The following is a 19087-nucleotide window of genomic DNA, read 5'->3' on the forward strand; positions in this document are numbered from 1 at the left end:
AAATACATGGGTTTTTTTTTTTTTTTTTTTTTTTTTTCTTAATGCAGACACCAATGTCACAATTCGCAGCTTATAAAGGAGTAATGACAAAAATAAAAACATTCCCCAAAGCCATACTTACCCAAGTACAGTGCCTGTTTCCTGGTAATTTACTTGAATAAACTTGCCAAAACGACTTGAATTGTTGTTATGAGCTGTCTTTGCATTTCCAAAAGCCTGTCAAAATGAACCACTCTCATTAACTTCATTTCAAAACAATTTTTTAAAATACTCTTTAGGTCAGCTCAAAGAGATAAAAGAGATAATTGAAAGGCAATTCATTTTATATGTTCCAATTAATATACATAGATCAGATAAATAAAAGAAAGCAATTAATAACTGAAACAAGACCAAGATTTTGTTTTATGCTATTCAATAAAATCTTAATTTTAAAAACCTAATGCTCAGCCAGACCCAGTGGTACACACCTGTAATCCCAGGGCTCAAGCCAGTCTCAGCAAAGCAAGGCACTTGAGACGCTGTCTCTAAATAATATACAAAATAGGGCGGGGGATGTGGCCCCATGGTTGAGTTCCCCTGATTTCAATCCTCAGCATTTAAAAAAAACAAAAAACAAAACAAAACAAAAAACCTAATGATCATTAAAGTATAAATTTCTTTTTCACATTTCAAAGCCAGCAAAATTATCTTAATGTATTATAATTTCTGATAATTCTATTAAGATGAAATAAGAGGTTAGTAAAAAATAATTTCATTAAAACAAACACAACTTTAGAAATGTATAAATGAAATAGTTTCACTAAAATATACTTTTATTATATCCATTCAAAACAAAGCTATAGTATTTATAACAAAAGAATAAAAATTATAAACTCCCTAAATGGTTACCCAAAGTACACTATGCAGTGGAATAATGCTTAGTAATAAATATTCAAAACTGTAATGATACAGTTAGAAACATTAAACATTATCCTAATCAGAAGAAACCAGACATAGAGTATATATTATATAATCCATCTATGTGAAATTCTAGAAAAGGCAAAACAATAGTAACAGGGAACAATGGATCAGAGCACATCTGGGAATGGGGGTTGAATTAGGAAATGTCTACAAAGGAGCGCAAGGAGTGATTAAGATACTCTAGAGCTTGATCGCATAACGTTGGTTACTTGAATGTAATATATTTATCAAAACCCATGGAACTATAAATTTTGAATGTATAGATTTTGCTAAGTTTTAGTTGAATAAAAATTATTAAAATTTAAATTAAAAAAAAAAGCTGGAGATATAGCTCAGTGGTAGAGTACTTGCCTAAGCATAAAGTAACAAAGCCTGGGGTCCAATCTAAGCACTAGAAGGGGAAAAAACAGGCACTGCCTTAGAGTAATCGATTCACAATTTATGTAGAAAAAACAAAACTAGAAAAGACACAGTTAAGAGATGATTCATTGCAGATTCTCTCCTACTCTAAAAATCTCATTAGAATGACCTACCCTGAAACTTCAAAAACCTAAAGGAGCCATTTACTGAACACCTACTAATTACAAAATCATGTATGAACTGTAACCATGTATAGTACACACACATGGACACACACACACACACACACACACAAAGAAGCTGAGGAGGTAATAGTAACTGATTACTTAATAACTACATTTCTACTACATTCCCAGTGTGGTCAAGACCCAAAGAATCACAAGATTGGTTCAACACAGAAATCAATAAACATAATTGATTGTATTAATAGACTTAAGGACAAGAATCGCATAATTATCTCAATAGATGCAGAAAAAGTATTTGACGAAATATAGCATCCATTCATATTCAAAACACTAGAAAAACTAGAGATGGCAGGAATATATCTCAACATTGTAAAAGCTATATATGTTAAACCCAAGGTTAACATCATTCTAAATGAAGAAAAACTGAAAGCATTCCCTCTAAAAAACTGCAAAAAAACAAGGATGCCCTCTTTCACCACTCCTATTCAACATAGTTCTTGAAACTCTGGCCAGAGTAATTAGGTAAAATAAAGAAATTAAAGGGATACAAATAGGAAAAGAAAAACTCAAACTACACGTATTTGGTGATGACAAAATTCTATATTTAGAAGACCCAAAAAACTCCACTAGAAAATTTCTAGAACTCAAAGAAATTCATCAAAGTAGCAGAATATAAAATTAACACACATAAATTAATTGTATTCCTATACACCAATGATGAATCAGCTGAAAAAGGAGTTAGGAAAACTATCCTGTTCACAACAACCTCAAAAAAAAAAAAAAAAAAAAAAAAAACTTGGAAGTCAATCTAACAAAAGAGGTGAAGACCACTACAATAAAAACTATAGAAAACTTAAGAAACTGAAGAAGACTTAGACAATGGAAAGATTTCCCATGTTCTTGGATAGGCAGAATTAATACTGTCAAAATGGCCATACTACCAAAAGCACTATATATATTTAATATAATTTCTATTAAAATTCCAATGATGGTCTTCATAGAAACAGAAAAAGTAGTCATGAAATACATTTGGAAAAATAAGAGGCCCAGAATAGCTAAAGTAATCCTCAGCAAGAAAAGTGAAGCAGGAGGCATCACAATACCAGACCTTTAATTATACTACAGTTATAATAATAAAAACAGCATGATGATGGCACCAAAACAGACATGAAGACCAATGGAACAAAAGAGAAGACACAGAGACAAATCCACACAAATACAGTTGTCTCATACTAGACAAAGGCACCATAAACATGCATTGGAGAAAAGATAACCTCTTCAACAAATGGTGCTTTGAAAACTGGAAATCCACATGTAGCAGAATGAAATTGAACCCATATCTCTCACCCTGCACAAAACTCAACTCAAAGTGGATCAAGAACCCAGGCATTAGACCAGAGACCCTGTGCCTACTAGAAGAATATGCAGGCCCAACTCTCTATCAGGTCAATTTACAAACCAACTTCTTCAACCAAACTCCTAAAGCGCAGGAACTAAAATCAAGAATCAATAAATGCCATGGTATGAAATTAAAAAGCTTCTTCACAGCAAAGAAAATAATTAATGAAGAGAGGCCCTACAGAATGGGAGAAAATCTTGTCCACCTGCACCTCAGATAGAGCATTAATCCCCAGGATATATAAAGAACTCAAAAAACTTAACACCAAAAAACCAAATAACCCAATCAATAAATGAGCAAAGGAACTGAACAAGTGCTTCACAGAAGAAGAAATACAAATGGTAAAGAAAAATATGAAAAAATGCTCAACATCTCTAGCAATTAGAGAAATGCAAATTAAAACTACAGTGAAATTCCATCTCACCCCAGTCAAAATGACAATTATCAAGAATACAAGTAACAATAAATGTTGTAGAGGATATAGGGGAAAATATTCTCATACATGGCTGGTGGGACTGCAAATTGGTGCAACCACACTGGAAAGCAGTACGAAGATTCTTCACAAAATTGGGAATGGAACCACCATTTGACCCAGTTATCCCACTCCTTGGTATATACCCAAAGGACTTAAAATCAGCATACTACAGTAATGCAGCCACATCAATGTTTATAGCAATTCAATTCACAATAGCTAAGCTATGGAACCAACCTAGGTGCCCTTCAACAGAAGAATGACTAAAGAAAATGTGGTATATATACATAATGGAATATTACTCAGTCATAAAGAATGAAATTATGGCATTTGCCAGTACATGAATGGAACTCGAGACCATCATGCTAAGTGAAATAAGTCAGTCCCAAAAGACCAAAGGCCAAATGTTCTCTCTGATGTGCAGATGCTAACACACAATAAGGAGGGGAGAGAAGAAAAAAAGTTCACTGAATTAGACAGAGGAGGATGAAGGGAAGGGGGATGGGAACAAAAAGACAGTAGAATGAATCAGACATAACTTTCCTATGCTCATATATGAATATACGACCAGTGTAACTCTACATCATGTTCAACCACAAAAATGGGATCAAATTAGAATGTTATACTCCATGTATGTATAATATGTTAAAATACACTCTACTGTCATATATTTCTCTTTTTTTTTTTTCCTTTTTTTTTTTTTTTTCAGTGCTAGGGATCGAACCTACTGTCATATATTTCTAAAAAAAAACAAACAATAAAATTTAAAAAGCATCAGCAGTGATGTGAAGAGTTCAGGCTCTCAAACACCACCAAACCCTCTGTGTATACACAAAAAAGGTTGGCAGTGGTGAGCTCTGAATGACTAGAATGTTTTCTCTATTCTTCCCTTTCCTTTTCCACCAGAGAACATTTTTTCCAAGGAATTTAGGAAAAGAGCACAGAACCATAAAATGGTTTATCATCAAAGAAAAATTCACTTGTCAAATGCTGTATATTTGGACAAAATTTAACCCATTTTATCCCATCATCCCAGATGTGGAACACATATAAAACTTAAATATAGTATATATTACATATAGTACATATTATTAAATTATATTAAAAACAGTACATGTTAATATAGTATACATAATAGTAAAAGAATATAACCACATTATAATAATATAGTAAATAAAATATATGAGCTCTAGATTGATTTCCAATGTATTTCAAAGCACCTGTGTCAATTTTATTCAAATATTTGTGGGACTGGAAATTTGGGACGTAATGGGTTAAAACAGAAAATGGCGTCTAGGAAACATCCAAACGCGGATGGACAATTTACCATTCATTCTTATTTCCACATATGCTGCTTTTCATCCTTCCAAATGCTACAAAATGCCATTACCACTGGGAAGCTTTCCCTGCTATGTAATTGCTCAATACAACTCTATCACTTAGTGAAGTCATCTAGTAACAGTCTAAGAAATAGCTTTAGAAAAAATAACAATAAAAAAAAATAGCTTTAGAATAAGACACTTCATCACAAGGTTGTTTAGATGGCAAATACAATGAGAAAGCAGGTTCAACATCACTAGCTATTAGAAAATTCCAACTAAGACCACAACACACCCACTAAACACCACTATACCCTTGTAAGGACAGCTTTAAAAAAGAGAGAGAAGAACATTGACAAGTGTTGCTGAGGATATAGAGCATAATAACATTCCTAGTGAGAAAGCAAAACGGTACAGCAACTCTGGAAAACTATTTGACAATTTCTTACACACACACACACACACACACAAAGTTTAACATACTGTTACAAAACAACCCAGCAATTCCAATTGTGAGATCAGCAAAAATAGCTAAGTAAGGACCTCTGAAAATTCTTTCCTGAATCAAAGAAACAAGAATGCTGATAAAAACTGCAATTCTTTTTAAGAATTGCAGAAGTTAGCCAATGGCTTGTAACAATCCTGGGTGAGGGGAGCATATCATCAAGAAAAATAGTTGAATGTTGGTTTAGAAAAATACACGCATTGTGGTATTTTCACTTGAACTGTTACTATCCCTCTCTCCCTAGCTGAATACTGAAAATAAAACCAACATCCTACAATAATAGTTTTTTTTGTTTTTGTTTTTTTTTTAAAAAAGCAATATTTGGAGCTTTCCCAAAGACTATTTCCCATAATTTGAACTGTCTGGCATTTCCCCAGAAAAACTCAAAGGGTTGTGTTTCTTTGACCTAAATCTGAGCTAATTCACTAAGAACAGCCTCTCCATACTCCCTATACCATGATGTGTGTCTGTCAAAAACAATCAGAGGCAAGTGTTTTAAACACTCTAACTGCCTAAAAGTTATAACAGGACGGGACAGTGGGGAAAACAAGCTAACCAAACAGTTTAAAAGGAACAACTAGTAAGTGACAAGTGTGAAGTGGATTTTGAAAAGATCTGAAACATTCCTGGGCACACAGAAGGCCATGTACATGCACAAGACTCCACATACACAAGATATGTACCGTTCAGGAAAGACTTGAGACCCATGTTTGAACTTCAGGCTTTGTGTTAGCAGGAAGTAAAAAGGGTGATTGACAATTGCCTGACTGGGTGCTTAAGTATATCCCAATAAGCACACGTAACTTCAAAGGAAGAATGTAAACTAATGCTTCTAGGCATTTAAAGAAACCCCTGTCTAATCAGGACTGACTACTGTGACAACTGAGTAGAATTTTGATGGTCTTAAGTAATTTGATGGCTTCATGCAAAAAAAGAATACATAATTAGTTCAGAGAAGTCATGGAACAACCAAACAGTAACAAAAACAATATCACAATATTCTGGGAAAATCTCATTTCCAGAAGCACCACATTATTTAAAACATATGGTTATGATGAGTGAATTTTCCATATATGCAATCATGATTTGAATGATAAAGGTTTTTTTTTTTTTTTTAATTTCCAATCTGCGTGTCTTCTGTCTTTCTTCCTCGCCTATTCCACTGGTTACCTCAGTATAATGTTGAATAGAAGTGATAAAAAGAACATCCGTATTTTCTTTTTGATCTTAAAAGAAAGTGTTCAGTCTTTAACCATTAATTGTGATGAGAGGTTTTGTGTAGATCTTCTTTATCAAATTGAGGGTGGTCCTTTTCATTTATAATTTGCTTCGAGTTTTTAATCAGGAATGGATGTTGGAATTGTCAAATGTTCTTTCTGGGTCTATGTGAGATATTCGTGTGTGTGTGTGTAAAGTTTGTCACAATGGTACATTCCATTGATGAACCTCAAATGTTAAACCATCCTTACATTTCTGGGATAAAATTAGTTGGTTTAAGTGTACTATCTTAATTTATACTTAGATTCAGACTGCTAAAATTTTGTTCAGAATTTTTGCATTTGTTATCGTGAGGGGTATTGTTTTTTGGAAATTGCTCCCACCCTCAGGCTAAATTTGGTTTCATGGATTCAGTTTGGAAATTTTCCCGTCTATTTCTGAAAGAGTTTGCATAGAATTTGTAATTTTTTTTTTCTGCCTCAAGTGTTGGGAATGATTAATGCAGTCATCTGGACCCAGTGTCCTTTTTGTGGGAAGGTTTTAAATAAATTTTCAATTTTAAAAGTATTTTTAAAAGTCTCCATTTCTTCTCCAGTAACGTTTGGTAATTTGTAGCTTTCAAGGAACTTGCTTAATATCAACTGTAACATTGCCTTAAAGTTTTACACAATATCCTGTATTACCTGAAGCACTACAGATTGATTTCATTGACCTTTTTGTTTTCTGCTTCATTAACTGAGTGCTAGTATTTACTATTTTCACTTTTCCTTACATCTAATTTGCTTTTGTTTTTTAATTTTCGTGTGGTATATAATCTAAATGATTTAAGATCAAACTTTCTTTTCACTAATATTAGCACATCATTTTGGTTTACTTTTATTTTTAAAGAACTATGAACAGCAAACTTATGGTTTTATTTTTTTATGTAATACGACCATCTTTAGATTGCTACTGGGATTTTTATGTCATTTACATTTGATGACATGGTTACCATGAAGAATCTATCTTCTTTTCTAATATTCCCATGTTCCTGGTTTCACATTTCTATTTTTGTCCTTTTAATTTTTTTCTAAGGTAAAAAAATCACAAAACATAAAATTAACAATTTAAAGTAGAGAATTCAGCCAGCATATCGACGCCTTTTTTGAGAGCAGATTGCTCACTGTCAGGCGTTTATCATCCATTTGCCTGCCTCTCGCCTGTCCATCGCCTGCCTTGCCCCGTCCATCGCCCGGCGCTCGAGGTTCACCTCCCGATCGTCGGACAGCTGCCAGCAGATTGACCGCAGACCGCCAGTGGAGAGCCGGCTGCCTGCTGCTGCCTGGAGGTTCGCTGTTGCAGTACCTGCAAGTTTGATTGCACGTGGCTGCCGCCATTTTGAGACAACAGCCAGGCCCTGTAGGATCCCTGGCCGGACTGACTGAGTCCCATCTCCAGGATCCCTCAGCCCAACCGATCACTCCCTGCCTCTGGGGCCCTCACATCAACTGACTGCTCCTTGCCGCCAGGACCCCCAGACCAACTGACTGTGCCCTATCACCGGGAACCCAGACCGACTGATTGCACCCTGCCTCCTGGATCTCACAATCACACCAAACACACCCGGCCTCCAGGACCACTGCCGGACCAACTGCATCCTGTCTCCAGGACCTCCAGCTGACCACGTCCACCCCTGAGCTGCAGCTCCCCATTTGCCAACACATTTGGAAGCCAGAGTGGCCATCTTGGATAATCCTGGAAGCCTTAGCTCCGATCTTTGGGTGGGGCAAATCCCATCCTGAGACGCCTGCTGGAGGCTTGAAGCTCACTGTCAGGTACCTCTCATACATCAGGCTACTGAACACTGGGAGGTTTCATTAGTATGACGATTATACAGTAGATTTTCTTTTTTTCTCCTTTTTTAAAAAAAAAATTAAGTTTTTATTTCTTTACGTTTCTTGCTTTCTTTTCCTTCTGTTTACCTGTTCCCTCAGAGTCATTTTCTCCCTTATTTACATGATGTTACTGTCCCCATAGGGGCTATTTGGTCTACGATTGCATAGTGTCTGATTTGGGCACTGCTAACATTGATCTCCCCTTAAAGAAAGGGTTTTGGAAACCTATAGGGCCACTATAAGCCTATAGGGGGAAATCTGCAATACTCCAGATCTGCAGCGCTAGAGGGGACATGAACAACATGAAAAAACAAGGGAAGAAAATGATCCAAACAAATCTAGATTCTATAGTAATAGAATCCAATGACAGTATGTTAGAAGAAATGTCAGGCGGGCTGGGGAGATAGCTCAGCTGGTAGAGTGCTTGCCTCGCAAGCACAAGGCCCTGAGTTCAATCCCCAGTACCGCAAAAAAAAAAAAAAAAAAAAAGAAGAAATGTCAGAAAAGGACTTCAGATTATACATAATTAAGATGATTCGTGAAGCAAAGGATGAGATAAGAGAGCAAATGCAGGCAATGAATGATAATACCAATAAGCTGAAAGAGCACCTGCAGGAAGCAAAAGATCTTTTCAACAAAAAGATAGAGATTCTCAAAAAAAAAAAAAAAAAAAAAAAAACAAACGGAAATCCTTGAAATGGAGACAATAAACCAAATAAAAACCTCAATGGGAAGCATCACCAACAGACTAGACCACTTAGAAGACAGAACCTCAGACAATGAAGACAAAATATTTAATCTCGAAAATAAAGTCGCCCAGAGAGGATGGTAAGAAATCATGAACAGAATCTCCAAGAACTATGGGACATCATGAAAAGACCAAATGTAAGAATTATTGGGATGGAGGAAGGCACAGAGATACAAACCAAAGGAATGAACAACCTATTCAATGAAATTTTCCAAACCTGAAGAATGAAATGGAAAATCAAATACAAGAGGCTTACAGAACACCAAATGCACAGAATCACAACAGATCCACACCAAGGCACAATATAATGAAAATGCATAACATTCAAAATAAAGATAGGATTTTGAAGGCCGCGAAAGAAAAGCATCAGATTACATATAGGGGGAGACCAATATGGATAGCAGCAGACTTCTCAACCCAGATTCTAAAAGCTAGAAAGGCCTGGACCAACATATTTCAAGCTCTGAAAGAACATGGTTGCCAACCAAGAATCCTATACCCAGCAAAACTAACCTTCAGATTTGAAGATGAAATAAAATCCTTCCATGATAAACAAAAGTTAAAAGAACTTACAAATAGAAAGCCTGCACTACAGAATGTTCTCAACAAAATATTCCATGAGGAGGAAATGAAAAACAACAATGGAGGTCAGCAAAGGGAGGAACTACCTTACAGAAAAACCACTCAAAGGAGGAATCAAGCCAACTTAAAAACCAAAAATAAGCCAAATGACTGGGAATACAAATCATTTCTCAATAATAACCCTGAACATTAATGGCCTAAACTCATCAATCAAAAGACATAGACTGGCAGAATGGATGAAAAAGAAAGACCCAACAATATGCTGCCTGCAAGAGACTCATCTCACAGAAAAAGACATCCACAGACTAAAGGTGAAAGGATGGGAAAAAACCTACCACGCACATGGACCCAGTAAAAAAGCGGGGGTTTCCATCCTTATATCAGATAAAGTGGACTTCAAGGCAAAGGTAGTCAGAAGGGATAAAGAAGGACATTTCATACTGCTTAAGGGAACCATAAATCAGGAAGACATAACGATAGTAAATATTTATGCCCCAAACAATGGTGCATCCCTGTACATCAAACAAATCCTTCTCAATTTCAAGAATCACATAGACCACAACACAATAATTCTGGGCGACTTTAACGCACCGCTGTCATCACTATATAGATCTTCCAAACAAAATCCAACCAAAGAAACCATAGAACTCAATAACACAATCAATAACCTAGACTTAATAGACATATATAGAATATTCCATCCATCAACGAGTGGATGCACTTTCTTCTCAGCAGCACATGGAACATTCTCGAAAACAGACCATATGTTATGCCACAAAGCAGCCCTTAGGAAATGCAAAAAAATAGAGATACTGCCTTCTGTTCTATCAGATCAAAATGGACTGAGAGTAGAAATCAATGACAAAGTAAAAAAAGGAAATTACTCCAACACGTGGAGACTAAATAATATGCTACTGAATGAAACATGGATAACAAAAAACATCAGGGAGGAGATTAAAAAATTCTTAGAGGTCAATGAGAATGATGATACAACATATCAAAATCTCTGGGACACTATGAGAGCGGTACTAAGAGGAAAATTCATTGCATGAAGCACATTCCAGAAACGAATGAAAAGTCAACAATTAAATGACCTAACATTACAGCTCAAAGCCCTAGAAAAAGAAGAACAGAATAACAGCAAAAGTAGTAGAAGACAGGAAATCATTAAAATCAGAGCTCAAATCAATGAAATTGAAACAAAAGAAACTATTCAAAAAATTGACATAACAAAAAGTTGGTTCTTTGAGAAAGTAAACAAAATAGATAAACCCTTAGCCACACTAACAAGGAAGAGACAGAAGACTCAAATTACCAAAATACATGATGCAAAAGGAAATATCACAACAGACACCACTGAGATACAGAACATAATGAGAAGCTACTTCGAAAATCTGTATTCCAACACAATATAAAGTACCGAAGACATTGAAAAATTTCTAGAGACATATGCTCCTCCCAAACTGAACCAGGAGGACATACACGATTTAAACAGATCAATATCAAGCAATGAAATAGAAGAAGCCATTAAAAATCTACCATCCAAGAAAAGCCCAGAACCAGACGGATTCTCAGCCGAGTTCTACAAGACCTTCAAAGAAGAACTCATTCCAATACTTCTCAAAGTATTCCAGGAAATAGAAAAGGAGGGTACCCTACCGAACTCATTCTATGAAGCTAATATCACCCTCATACCCAAACCAGGAAAAGACACATCAAGGAAAGAAAATTTTAGACCAATAACCTTGATGAATATAGATGTTAAGATCCTTAACAAAATATTGGCAAACCGTATCCAAAAACATATTAAGAAAATTGTGCACCACGATCAAGTGGGGTTCATTCCTGGAATGCAAGGATGATTTAACATCCATAAATCAATAAACGTAATCCATCATGTCAATAGACTTAAGGATAAGAATCATATGGTTATTTCAATTGACGCAGAAAAAGCATTTGACAATATACAACACCCCTTCATGCTGAAAACACTAGAAAAAATTGGGATAGTAGGAACTACTTGAACATTGTAAAGGCTATTTATGCTAAGCCCATAGCCAACATCATTCTAAATGGAGAAAAACTGAAACCATTCCCTTTAAAAACGGGAACAAGACAGGGATGTCCTCTTTCACCACTTCTATTCAATATTGTCCTCGAAACTCTAGCCAGAGCAATTAGGCAGACTAAAGAAATTAAAGGGATACGAATAGGAAAAGAGGAACTTAAGCTGTCGCTATTTGCGGATGACATGATTCTATATTTAAAGGATCCAAAAACCTCCTCCAGAAAACTTCTAGACCTCATCAATGAATTCAGCAAAATAGCAGGCTATAAAATCAACACACATAAATCTACCACATTTTTATATACAAGCAAAGAAACAGCTGAAAGGGAAATGAGGAAAACAACTCCATTTGCAATAGCCTCAAAAAAAATAAAATACTTGGGTATCAATCTAACCAAAGAGGTAAAAGATCTCTACAATGAAAACTACAAAACACTGAAGAAAGAAATTAAGGAAGACCTTAGAAGATGGAAAGATCTCCCATGTTCTTGAATAGGAAGAATTAATATTGTCAAAATGGCCATACTACCAAACGTGCTATACGGATTCAATGCAATTCCAATTAAAATCCCAATGACGTACCTCACAGAAATAGAGCAAGCAATCATGAAATTCATCTGGAAGAATCAGAAACCCAGAATAGCTAAAGCAATCCTTAGCAGGAGGAATGAAACAGAGGGTATCGCAATACCAGAACTTCAACTATACGACAAAGCAATAGTAACAAAAACAGCATGGTATTGGCACCAAAATAGACAGGTAGATCAATGGTACAGAATAGAGGACACGGACACAAACCCAAATAAATACAATTTTCTCATACTAGACAAAGGGGCAAAAAATATGCAATGGAGAAAAGATAGCCTCTTCAACAAATGGTGCTGGGAAAACTGGAAATCCATATGCAACAGAATGAAACTAAACCCCTATCTCTCACCCTGCACAAAACTCAACTCACAATGGACCAAGGACCTTGAAATCAGACCAGAGACCCTGCATCTTATAGAAGAAAAAGTAGGTCCAAATCTTCACCGTGTTGGCTTAGGATCAGACGTCCTTAACAGGACTCCCATAGCACAAGAAATAAAAGCAAGAATCAATAACTGGGATAGATTCAAACTAAATAGCTTTCTCTCAGCAAAGGAAACTATCAGCAATGCGAAGAGAGAGGCTGCAGAGTGGGAGAGTATCTTTGCCTCTCATACTTCAGATAAAGCACTAATTTCCAGAATATATAAAGAACACAAAAAACTCTACACCAAGAATACAAATAACCCAATCAACAAATGGGCTAAGGAAATGAACAGACACTTCACAGAAGATGATGTACAAGCAATCAACAGATATATGAAAAAATGTTCAACATCTCTAGTAATAAGAGAAATGCAAATCAAAACTACCCTAAGATTCCATCTCACCCCAATTAGAATGGCGATTATCAAGAACACAAGCAACAATAGATGTTGGCGAGGATGTGGGGAAAAAGGTACATTCATACATTGCTGGTGGGACTGCAAATTAGTGCAGCCACTCTGGAAAGCAGTGTGGAGATTCCTTAGAAAACTTGCAATGGACCTACCATTTGACCCAGCTATCCCACTCCTCGGCCTATACCCAAAGGACTTAAAATCAGCACACTACAGAGATACAGCCACATCACTGTTCATAGCGGCTCAATTCATAATAGCCAGACTATGGAACCAACCTAAATGCCCTTCAATTGATGAATGGATAAAGAAACTGTGGTATATATATATATATATACAATGGAATATTACTCAGCTATAAAGAATAATAAAATTATGGTATTTGCAGGCAAATGGATGAAATTGGAGAATATCATGTTAAGTGAGATAAGCCAATCTCAAAAATCCAAAAGAGGAATGTTCTCACTGATAAGCGGATGATGACACTTAATGGGGTTGGGAGTGGGACAAGAATGCAGGAAGGAGGGACTGTATAGAGGGAAAAGAGAGGTGGGAGGGGTGGGGGGAAGGAAAAAAATAATGGAATGAATCAAACATCATTACTCTATGTAAATGTATGAATATGCAAATGGTATGCTGTTACTCCATATACAAACAGAAACAACATGTATCCCATTTACAATAAATGGGATAAATATAATAAATATAAATTAAATATAATTTAATAAATATAAATTAAAAAATAATAAAAAAAAGAATTCCCTAAATAAAACATTTTAAAAGAAAAAAATAAATAAAGTAGAGAATTCAGTGGCATTCAGTATGTTCACAATGTTGTGCACAACTATTACCGCTTTCTACTTACAAATCATTTTCATTCCAAAAGAAAACACCATAATTATTACATTGTCACTCTCCTTCTCTCCTTCCCTCAACTCCTGGAAACTAAATTTTCTTTCTGTTTCATAGGATTTACCTATCCTGGATATTTCATGTGAATGGAATCCTGCATCATGTAGTTGTGTGTCTGGTTTCTTTCACTTAGTGTAATGTTATCAAGGTTCACCCACAGAGTAGAATGTTTTAGTATTTTATATCATTTTATGTATTACTTTATATAAATAGACCACTGAGTGAGACCCTGTCTCAAAATAATAAATAAAAAGGGCTGAGGATGTGATTCAGTGTTTAAGCACTCCTGGGTTCATTTCTAAGTATCAAAAAATAAATTCAAAAAATACAAGTCTTCTACATTTTTCTGGGGGCGGGAGGTTCCTAATTATAGAATCATGATAACAGCAAATAAGATAAATCTGAATTATTTTCTTATTTGAATCTCTTTAATTTCTTCTCTTGCCTGATTGCTCTGGCTAGAGTTAAAAGGACTATGTTGAATAGGAACAGGGAAAGTAGACATCCATGTACTGTTTCTGTCTTGGAGAAATGCTTTTAGTTTTTCTCAGCTCAGTATGCTAGCCTTGGGTTTGTTGTAAATAGCCTTTACAATGTTGAAATAAGATACTTCTATCCCTAATTTCTCTAGTGCTTTAAAAATCAATAGGTGTTAATGGTACAAAATAGAAGACAGAGAGACAAATCCACATAAATACAGTTATCTCACTCTAGACAAAGGTACCCAAAATACACATTGGAGGAAAGATAGCCTATTCAACAAATGGTGCTGGGAAAACTGGAAATCAATATGTAACAAAATGAAATTAAACCTCTCTCTCTCACCCTGCGCAAAACTCAACTCAACATGGATCAAAGACTTAGGCACTGGAACAGAGACCCTGCACCTAATAGAAGAAAAAGCAGGCCCAAATCTTCATCATGGCAGGTCCTGACTTCTTTTACAAGACTCCTAAAGTTCAAGAAGTAAAATTAAGAATCAATAAATGGGATGGATTCAAACTAAAAAGCTTCTTCTCGGCAAAGGAAACAATAACATGAAGAAAGAGCCCACAAAATGGGAAAAAAATCTTTATCACATGCACCTCAGAGCACTAATCTCCAGGATATATAAAGAACTCAAAAAACTTAACACCAAAAAAACAAATAACCCAATCAATAAATGGGCTAAGGAACTGAACAGACACTTCACAGGAGAAGAAATACAATAGATCAACAAACATATGAAAAAATGTTCATCTCTTGCAATTAAAGAAATGCAAATCAAAACTACTATAAGATTTCATCTCATTCCACTCAGAACGGCAATTATCAGGAATACAAGCAATAAGTGTTGGTAAGGATGTAGGGAAAAAGGTATACTCATACATTGTTGGTAGAACTGCAGATTAGTGAAACCACTTTGGAAAGCAGTATGGAGATTCCTCAGAAATTAGAATGGGAACCACCTTTTTACCCAGTTATCCCACTCCTTGGCCTAGAGTCAAAGGACTTAAAATCAGCATATTTCAGTGACACAGCCACCTCAATGTTTACAGCAGCTCAATTCACAATAGCTACACTATGGAACCAACCTAGATGCCCTTCAACAGATAAATGGATAAAGAAAATGTGGTACATATATACAATGAACTACTACTCAGCCTTAAAGAAGAAATAAATTACGGCATTTGCAGGTAAATGGATGAAACTAGAGAACATTACGCTATGTGAAATAAGCCAATCCCAAAAAAATAAAATTTTTCTCTGATAAGTGGAAAAACGAAGGAACTTTGGATTATGCTGAGGGGAGAGACGGGGCAGTTGGGATTGGAAGGACAGTAGAATGAGACAGCTATTATTACCCTATATACATGTATAAAAAAATTTAAATAAATAATTTTTTTAAAAAACATACATTTTTCAATTTTTTTTTAAATGAATGAGTCTTGGACTTTAACAATCATGTTAAAGTATCTATTGAAATAATCATGTAACTCTAGTCCTTAATTTATGTGGTGAATTACATTTACCGATTCACATATGTTCAAACAACCTTGCATCCCTAGGATGAAAACCATTTGATCTTGCACTATCTACTTAATAGATATCTGGTATATATATTTCTGAATGCAGTTTGCCAATATTTTATTAAGATTTTTGCAACTATCTTCATCAGGCATATGGGTATGAAGTTTTATTTCCTCAATGTGCCTTTGTTTGGTTTTGATATGAGGGTAACACTGACTTCATAGAATGAATTTGGCAATGTTTCCTCCTTTTCTATTTCATGAGATAATTTGAAGAGAATTAACATAATCTTCCTTAAAGGTCTGGAAGAACTCAGCTGAGAATCCATCTGGTCCTGGGCTTTTTTCTGTTATTGTAAGGTTTTTAATAGCTACTTCAATTTCATTGCTTGATATTAGTCTGTTTGTTTATATTGTTTTCCATATTCTCATGGTTCATACATAGGTCATTTGTCTCTAGGAATTTTTGAATATCTTCTAGATTTTCTAGCTTATTGCAGCATAGAGTTTTAAAATACTAATGATGCTTAGATTTCATTAGTGGCTGTGGTGATATTTCCCTATTCGTTTCCAATTTTGTTGATTGGGTCTTTGCTTTCTTTTGATTAGTTTGGTTGAGGGTTTATCAATCTTCTTTATCTTTTCAAAGAACCAATTGTTTCATTGATCCTTTGTATTTTTTTAATTCTCAATTTCATGAATTTTGACTCTAATATTATTTCCTGTCTTACCGATTTTGTAGTTTGTTGTTCTTTTTCTACAGCCTTGAAATGTAACATTAGATTATTGATCTGGTATATACATATATTTTTTTTTTCTTTTTGTACTGGGGATTGAATTCAGGGGCCCTTGCCCACTGAGCCACGTCCCCCAGCCCTATTTTGTATTTTATTTAAGAGGCAGGGTCTCACCAAGTTGCTTAACACCACGCCACTACTGAAGCTGGCTTTGAACTCATGATCCTACTGTCAGCCTCCTCAGCCACTGGGATTATATCATGATCCTACTGTCTGCCTCCCGAGCCACTGGTATTACAGGCGTAATATAGAAACTCAGTGCTACAAACTTTCCTCTTAGAACTGCCTTCACACTGTCCCAGAGATTTTGATATGTTGTATCTCTGTTCTCATTCATTTCTAAGAATTTTATTTCTCCTTTTCTTTTGTGATTCATCACTCATTCAAAAGTATACTATTCAATCTCCAGATGTTAGAATGGTTTCTGTTTACCTTATCATTGATTTCTAATTTCATTTGATTAGGAATGCAAGGAATTCTCTACATTTTTTTGTATTTGCTAAGATTTCCTTTGTGCCCTACAATATGATTTATTTTAAAGAAAAGTTCCTTGTACTGCTGAGAAAAAAAGCTGTTGATGAATGAAACAATCTATAGATGTCTGTTAGGTACATTTAATAGTATTTTTTTTAGTTCTGAAGAATCTTTACGGAGTTTATATCTAGATGACCTCTATCTAATGATGAGAGAGATGTGTTGAAATCACTGTTATTACTGTAATGTGTTCTACTTTTTATATTGAGAAGGGTTTGTTTTATTTATGTAGGGAATAAATATTTACAATCACTATATCTTGGGGAATAAATATTTACGATTACTACATCTTGTGGATGATTCTCTTAACCACTATGAAAATGACCACCTTTGTCTCTTCTGATTAATTTTGGCTAGAAGGCTACTTTGTCTGATATAAGAATAGTTACTCCTGCTTGCTTTCAGTTTCCATTTGCATGACAAATCTTTTCCCATTCTTTCATCTTCAGTCTGTGAATGTCCCTGCCTTTAAGACTGAATCTCTTGTAAATACCATATGGTTGGGTCTTGTTTTTCAATCCAATCTGCCAACCTATGTCTTTTGATTGGAGAATTTACATTCAATGTTATTATAGAGATATGATTTTTTAAGTCCTGCCATTTTATTTCTAATGCTTAATTCAGGCTTGATTCACCTTTACCTGACTATTCTTCTGGTACAATTCACCCATAAACCATTTTTATTTTTCATTTCTTCTACATGAAATATTTCATTATGTTTTATAATTCATGCTTCGTGGCTATGAATTCTTTTAGTTTCTGCTTATTTCATCTTTAATTATGAAGGATAGTTTTGCTGGACAGAGCAATCTAGGTTGGCACTTGTTTTCTTCTGGTCTTTAGGGTCTGGGATGAGAAGTCAGTTGAAATCCAAAGTGGCTCACCTCTAAATGTGACCTTTCTCTTGCAGTTTTTAAAATTCTATCCTTATTCTGTATATTAGGTACTTTTATTGTAATGTGTCTTGGAGAGGATCTTTTTCTATCTTGCTTGTTTGAGGTTATGTTGGCCTCTTACAATTAGATTTCCATCTCATTCCTAATATTTGGATATTTTTGTTATTATTTCATTGAAAAGATTGTGCATTCCTTTGGTTTGTATTCTGGAGCTTACTTCCACTCCCATGATTCTTTTTTTTTTTTTTTAATTTTTTTAGTTAATAATTACTTAATACTTATTTAGTTAATATTATTTATTTATATGCAGTGCTGAGAATCAAACCCATGCCTCACATATGCTAGCCAAATGCTTTACCACTGAGCTGCAACCCCTGCCCTACACCAAAGATTCTCAAATTTGGTCTCTTAATATTATCCCAGATATCGCGAATATTCTGGTCATGGTTTCCTATATATTATATATTATCACCTTTATTTTTCAAGATCATATACTTCTGTCTTCAAGGCCTGAGAAAATATCTTCTAAGCAGTCTAATATACAGGTGATGCTTTCCACTGAATTTTTAAATTTATTGAGTCAATTCTACAATATCCATTTGGTTCTTTTTCAGAACCTCTTTTTTTGAAATAATCTTTTACTTTCTGTATTTTGTAAGTTCATTCCTTACATTTTCTTTTAGCTCACTGAACATAAAACTGAATTTTCTAAATTATTTCTCCAACATATTCTCTACTGTGGTGTCAATGGGATCAGTTGTTGAAGGGTCGTGGGCTATTTTGGGTGACTTGTGTCCTTGCTCACACTCTTGTATGTCTACC

At 35.0% G+C, this 19087-nt stretch overlaps 1 protein-coding gene across 1 annotated transcript in view; it reads right to left on the reverse strand.

The window, feature by feature from the left end:
- The window catches only part of MYO9A (myosin IXA), a 285639-nt gene that overhangs the window by 205862 nt on the left and 60690 nt on the right, over positions 1-19087 (reverse strand). The window contains 1 exon segment of the mRNA XM_079123120.1: positions 122-216. Coding sequence (XP_078979246.1) covers positions 122-216 — 95 coding nt within the window.

Source organism: Sciurus vulgaris, assembly GCF_902686455.1.
Source record: "Sciurus vulgaris genome assembly, chromosome: 2".
In the NCBI taxonomy this organism is placed as follows: Eukaryota; Metazoa; Chordata; class Mammalia; order Rodentia; family Sciuridae; genus Sciurus; species Sciurus vulgaris.